Here is a 6,683-nt window from a genome sequence, read left to right as displayed (position 1 = left end):
ATATTTTTAAAAACTAATTAATGTATATTTAGTTACAGTAATTGTTGAGATACTTTGATATATACTTATGAAGCTAATTTTAATTTTCTAAACTAAATTTTATATTAAAGGTTATCATTTTAAATTTTTAGAGGAGTATTAATCCTACACCTCTGACCATTCAAACTGCATAATTCTATGATATATTACATGCTTGTGGCCAACAAGTTTTAGAATAATTTTCAATAAAAGTATATATATATATATAGCTCAATTATAATATGAAAAAAAAAATTGGTTGTATTGAAAACATAATCAATGTTTAAGGATACAATTAATAAAACTCAATGAGTGTAATTGAATTTTATTTTTAAAAATATATGTATACTAAGGGGAGAAGATGGTTGGCAGTGTGAACGGTAGAGTAATAATGAACACAAATTAGTGAAACTAATTTTATTTATTCATGTCGACATTTCAGCCTAAACTTTAGGCCTTAATGAAGGCTAAAATTAAAACAAGATGATCAATGAAAATATAATAAAAAAATAAATAAATAAAAAACATTAGAACAAAAATTAAGAAGATAGCAAATAATACAATAAGAAAGTAATATATAATATTTGAAATGTAAGAATTGATGCAAAAATATAGCAAACATTATTTTCATATGATTTATAAGATGAATAATCTTTTTATTCCAATAGCAATATTGCCTATTTTCAAGTAGTTTATTATTTTATGACAGAAACTATTATGTTAACTAACTAAATCTATGAACAGTAATACACTAATCTTCTGAGCATCTAGAACAAGAAATTAAGAAGATCACTTATGCTGCTATAAGAAGGTAATATATAAATATATAAAGGCATGAAAATGTATAGATAAAGTTCTTTTTTTATTTAGGTAATTTTAAATACATATTTTCATGCTTCTCATTACATCATGTGATGTGTATTATTTACTTACAAACATTTGTCATCATGTTAATAACAATTTTTATATTATTTACATTCCGCGCTGTTTGATTTTTAATATATTTTTTCTTTATTTTCTTATATTCTCAATTTTGTTATATTTTTGTATAAATTCTTAATTTTCTAATATTTATATATTACCTTCTTATAGCAGCATAAGTGATCTTCTTAATTTCTTGTTCTAGATGCTCAGAAGATTAGTGTATTACTGTTCATAGATTTAGTTAGTTAACATAATAGTTTCTGTCATAAAATAATAAACTACTTGAAAATAGGCAATATTGCTATTGGAATAGAAAGATTATTCATCTTATAAATCATATTGAAAATAATTTAAATACTTGTGGATTTTTTTTTTACAATTCTACACAGATTTTTTTTTTTTCAGTGGAAGAGAGAAGTTTGCAATGATCAGATTAAGAGATCCAAGGGGTGAAGAGAAAAAACCTCCTGGTTCACCTGACAGGTTGTCCTCATGAAAGTAACATTTCTTTTTTTAATTTCTATTCTTTTCTGCAAAATTGCTTATGAAAATTTTTATGATGTATATATAAATGAATTTTTAGGAAAACGAATATGTGTGATTATTGTTTTTAATAATATATTATCTAATTTTTAGTGCAGTAAGCGAGGCTGGTTCTTATGCCTTTTCTACTGAAACGTTGTCTAGATTGCGTTCTCGCAATAAGGAATGGAACAAAGTGAATGATAATGAAAGGCAACGGTTGGGACTATCATTTAGAGATTCTTCTGAATTTTGGTATGCTTTCATATTTGTAATATAAATGATGATACTAAATTATATATTGTGATTGTGTAAATCTATGATTTATAAAATATATAATTAAAAATCCATTTGATTTCTGTTTACTCTGATAATTGTTGCAATTGATTCAATGATACAATATTATTAATAAGAAGAAATGAAATTTAAACATTTAGGACATATAATGCACAATAAGTTCATAAGTGATAAAGTTCATTTTAGGATGCCTCTGGATGATGTTGTTTGGGGATTCAGTGAATGCACAATAATAAGATTAGTCTCCGAGAATCCATTTGCTTTACCTGGTCAAAAATGGAAAGGGTCTTCGGTGCGTGGTCGATGGGAAACTGGTTCTGCTAATGGAATGTTTGACAGGTCTGGTGGCGGTGATACAAGGCAAGATAGTTTTCTCAGAAATCCACAGGTAATCTATTTTCTACCAAAATTTAGTTTCCATTATTAGGCTTCTTATAGCTCTTAAGAAACTTGATGAGGAAGAATCCATTAATTTTTTAACCTACTATACTAGTAAAGAGGTTGAAAATAGTTATTTCCAAAGAAGTTTTTTAATTAATTTATCGAATTATAGTTTTAAAGAAATCTAAAGTTTTTTAAACTATGATGACTTCTCATCATTGAAGTTGATTGAAAGAATTGGGAGGTAATGATCAATTTCTAAAGATAAAAATTGCTGGAAGAGGTTTAAAATTTGATCTTAGTAGATGGTTAACTGTTATCAGGGGTAGATTAAGGTGATAAGTGAAACAAGTGACTGTGTAGTGTCCCAGATAGCGAAAGACATATGTACAAGGTGACATATAACAGACATTTTTATTATATCATAATTGTTAAACACATGTTTATTGTTCCAGTATTTAATGGCTATATCGAAGGAATTGGAATTATTGCTGCAGCTCCTTCAGTTTCGAGATGCAGACGGAGGTGACACCCCTGATGGTCATATCAATCTTCTCATTGGTTTTCATGTTATTAGGGTTAGAATAATAGAATATCTAGTTTCTTTGAGTTATAGTTAATTTTTCACTTGATAATAGATTAATTGTATCAGTTTTATATCGCAATGCTTAAAAGATATGTCATCATTATAGACATAAATATTGCATAAGGTATTAAATGCATTAAATAAATTCATGTTGTAGATATGTTTTGAGAGTCATAGATATATATAAATAAATAAATGTTCCTAAACTATTAAACTAAGATATCTACTTTATCGATGGAGCAGGCCTCCAATGTGGAAGATATATTAATATAAATGATACTTCTTATCCAGTTTTTTTGTTACTGGTACTCAAGTAGTAATGTAGCTATCCAGTGAGATCCATTGTTGTTTGGAAGAAAATTTCAGATTTCTAACAAATACTAGTTTATTACAAATATACGCTTTAGGATTACTATTTTCAATAATGAATCTTAATAATTGACCAAGAAAAAAATCACTTTACCACCTGTAAATTGGAGATTTTATGTCTGAAAATAAGTAAAATCCAAAAATAAAATTTAAAATATCCATCCAATCTGCTTTTCTCCGAGATTACTGGGCTGATATTTTTTATTTTATTTTATTTTTTTTGTTTTTAATATGGTACAAACTCACAGCTCAATCCAGGATCATCCTAATAACTTGTCCAGCTTCTTCAGCTTTTCTCCTAGACTTCTTGGCTCTTATTTTTTTAGGTTCAAAACCCAACAGGACTTTCAGGTTACCCCAGGATGATCTTCATTACTCTTTATTACCATCCACCATTTTGTTTCAAAATGATTAAAGATTTTTTCACCCGTTTATGAAAATGGATCATCCTAAGAATTCCACTTTACCATACACTTTGTAACAAAATGGCATATAATCAGAAGTTTTTATTTGTCTGTACCTCAGTCATTTTTGATGATAGAGGAAAAATATATAGGAAAAAAAAATAGGAAAAAATATTTTTTGAAGCCAAAAAAGACATTGTCCACAGCTTTTCTCCCTGACTTCTTTGCTGCTTTTTTTAGATTTGAAACTTAAGCTACATGTAACCCCAGGATGATCTTTATTTCTCTACAATAGCATCCAACATTTTGTTTCAAAATGGTAGCCAACTAAAGGTTTTATTCATCCATTTATAAATACAGAGTTAAAATTTAAAGTTTTTTTTTTTGGAATACTTAAAAAATTAAAAAAGAAATATGCCATTCTTCGTTTATCTCCAAGACTATTGAGCCAATTTTATATAAATATGGTACCAAAGTCTTCTCCAGGGAGATTCTCGGAACTCAATATTACCATCCACCATTTTTTTTTTTCAGTAAGAATTCAAAATGAAAATTAATTTATATAATCACTTTGACATACATATGTATGAAATATATTAGCAGTATTGCAATCGTGCAAAATTTCAAATTCCAGTTTTCAACAGAAATACATGTTTTGTTTTTTCAATTATTTTTAGACATACATCTATTTCGAGATAATAAATTATAGTGTAATAGTTTACAGTGTTTTTTTTTTTTATTATAAACCTTCAAATTAATAAATTATTGTTCGTTATTTTTAAATTAAAAATTGGAATTGATTGAGTAGTCTGAGTAACAAAAAATGTGTATATTAAAAAAAAAAATGATTGATTACCTAATAGAAGACTCTTTACTTGAGGAAGTAATATTATAATTATATATTAAAAAATTCTTTTTGAAATATTAATTAATTCCACTGAAAAATAGGTAAATATATGAAAACTGAAATGTTATATTGGTAGATTTAACAACATAAGATTTTTTTTTTTAATGAAAATCTCTTATGCTTTCAGGTAGAAGAAAACAGAAAAACTAGATTGCACAAGATTTGGCCTCATACACCCATCGTTGTTGCAGAAGACCATAGAAGAAAGAGAGAAGTTACTTTCCGGGGTTGGATCTACCCCGGAAGGTATGTCATCATACCGACAACCTATCGTTCAGGAGATACTTTGTCGTTTATTTTGAGAGCTTTTTCAAAAAAAGATCAAGTCCAGATTCGGTTAGTCATTTCAATGTATTTGTTAAACTAATCTTTTCTACTTACCTATCCATCAAAGATCAAGAATTTTAAATGGAATTTGAAAGTTTTACAGTGTTTTATAAAAAAATTTAAGAACCTAAAGGGCATTTGTTATATTAAGTTGAAACTTTTAAATTATATCTATAACTTGGTATTTGCCTTATGTCTGACATTAATTTGACATTAGAAAGTACTATTCATATGGAAATTATAATAATAAATTTATAATTTAAAAAAATTCAAACAATACCTTACTTTTGAGGTACAGTTACAACTCTAATAAGTTCTTGTATATATTTATTTTTGTTAAGTAAGAATTATAATAGTTGTAATTAGATGGAAGCACACAGAACAATATATACTATCATATTACAAATCTGTCTAGAGAAGTAATTAGTGGTATTCACTATTCACTGCATACTTAGAATTTCATGATACAGCTCTTATTCCTTGAAGCTCACAAATTCAAGCATGACTTCAAAATCTTAAGCTCTTCAAAATTTCACTTATTATATTATTTCAAGTTTTACTTTTTTTGTGAAAAAAATAATTAATACAATAACAGTTCATTAAATGTTTAAAATTTATTGTATACAATTAGTCTATTAACTAGCATCTAAATTTTAAATTAGCTCCTTTTAGCAATAAAGATGTGATTTTTTTAAATGGATTACAAATCAGATACTAGAAATCAAAATAACTTTTTCCTTTTTTTTAAGAACTCTACTTTTAATCCAAAAAACGTTTTAAACAAAAGTTGTTCAGGTTAACGTAACTACAAAAAAAAAATTCAATTACATTTTAAGCTAAAACTAACAATAACGGCCCTACAGAGGTACTCCAAGGGAAAAAACAGCCTCTTGTAAAAACTCCAGTAGTTGGCCTTAGTATCGTTTTTTTCATTCTTATCATTAGTTTTAGATTGAAATGCCACTTGATCTTTTTTGTAGGGAAATTTAAGCTTTTAACATCTTTTGCCAGAAACTCTTTTAAACAAAAGAGAAAAAAACACTTTATTAAAAATGTTTTACTGCCCAACTTAATTGGATTGCCTTATACACAGCATATTTATGACTAATGAAGCACAATTTTTTTTTATTCCTATTAATATAAATAGTCTCAGCATAATTATTTTTATATTGTCGCATTATAAAAATGTCTGCATTATTAACTAAAGTTATATATGATTTATTTTTTCCTTTTTATTATTTATTATTTCTTTCCTTACACATCTTTTAATTTTTTTATTCTTTTTTTTTTTTAATTTAGCACAGAAGCACTGCGACCAATGAGGCCTATTGGGCACAGTTCAATAGTTTTATTCCTTTATCGTTCTTTAAATTTTTTTATTATTTCAATTATAAAAATGTTCTCTCTTTTTTTCTATCACACATAAAATTAAATTTAATTCAAAAATATAAAAATTATACAAATATTTCAATTATAGTAAAAACTATATACATACATAAAACCCAACATGGTTGACCCCATTTAAAATCAATTAATATTAAAAAAGAAACACTCTAACACATGCATACAAAAATTAAAATAACATAAATAAGTATATTGAGCTAAAAATGAAAAATATAAAATTGTATAAGTATATAAATATATAAAATAATGTATAAACAAAATATGCTATATATGCATGCTCTCCACCAAGACATTGCCATCCTTCTTAGTTACCATGCATGTGATGGACAATTCCCAGGGAGTCCATAATTATCCCTTCTGCCATTTTTGCCACTTCCTTGATATCACCACAGAGTTCCCCCATGAAGTTCCTTGTTGTGCTTGGTATATAGTTCCACGAGCTCCGAGCCAGAGGCCTCTTACGTAGAAGTCACTTTCCTCAAAGCTCTCTTGGAACTTTTCCTTAAGGAAAGGAATATACCAGGGCATTCAAAAAGTCCTGTCG

The 6,683-nt window shown here is 26.9% G+C and overlaps 1 protein-coding gene across 1 annotated transcript in view; it reads left to right on the top strand.

Annotated features, from left to right (window-relative positions):
• Positions 1-6,683, top strand: part of LOC106684387 (calpain-5) — a 28,646-nt gene that overhangs the window by 16,988 nt on the left and 4,975 nt on the right. Inside the window, exons 6-10 of the mRNA XM_014426441.3 lie at positions 1,348-1,425; positions 1,579-1,719; positions 1,948-2,149; positions 2,598-2,720; positions 4,536-4,744. Coding sequence (XP_014281927.1) covers positions 1,348-1,425; positions 1,579-1,719; positions 1,948-2,149; positions 2,598-2,720; positions 4,536-4,744 — 753 coding nt within the window. The remainder of the gene's footprint in view (positions 1-1,347; positions 1,426-1,578; positions 1,720-1,947; positions 2,150-2,597; positions 2,721-4,535; positions 4,745-6,683) is intronic.

This window comes from Halyomorpha halys, unplaced genomic scaffold (assembly GCF_000696795.3).
Source record: "Halyomorpha halys isolate HHAL.00 unplaced genomic scaffold, Hhal_1.1 Scaffold29.1, whole genome shotgun sequence".
Lineage (NCBI taxonomy): Eukaryota > Metazoa > Arthropoda > Insecta > Hemiptera > Pentatomidae > Halyomorpha > Halyomorpha halys.
The sequence above is the reverse complement of the archived record's forward strand: the minus strand, read 5'-3'. Positions and strand labels throughout refer to the sequence as shown.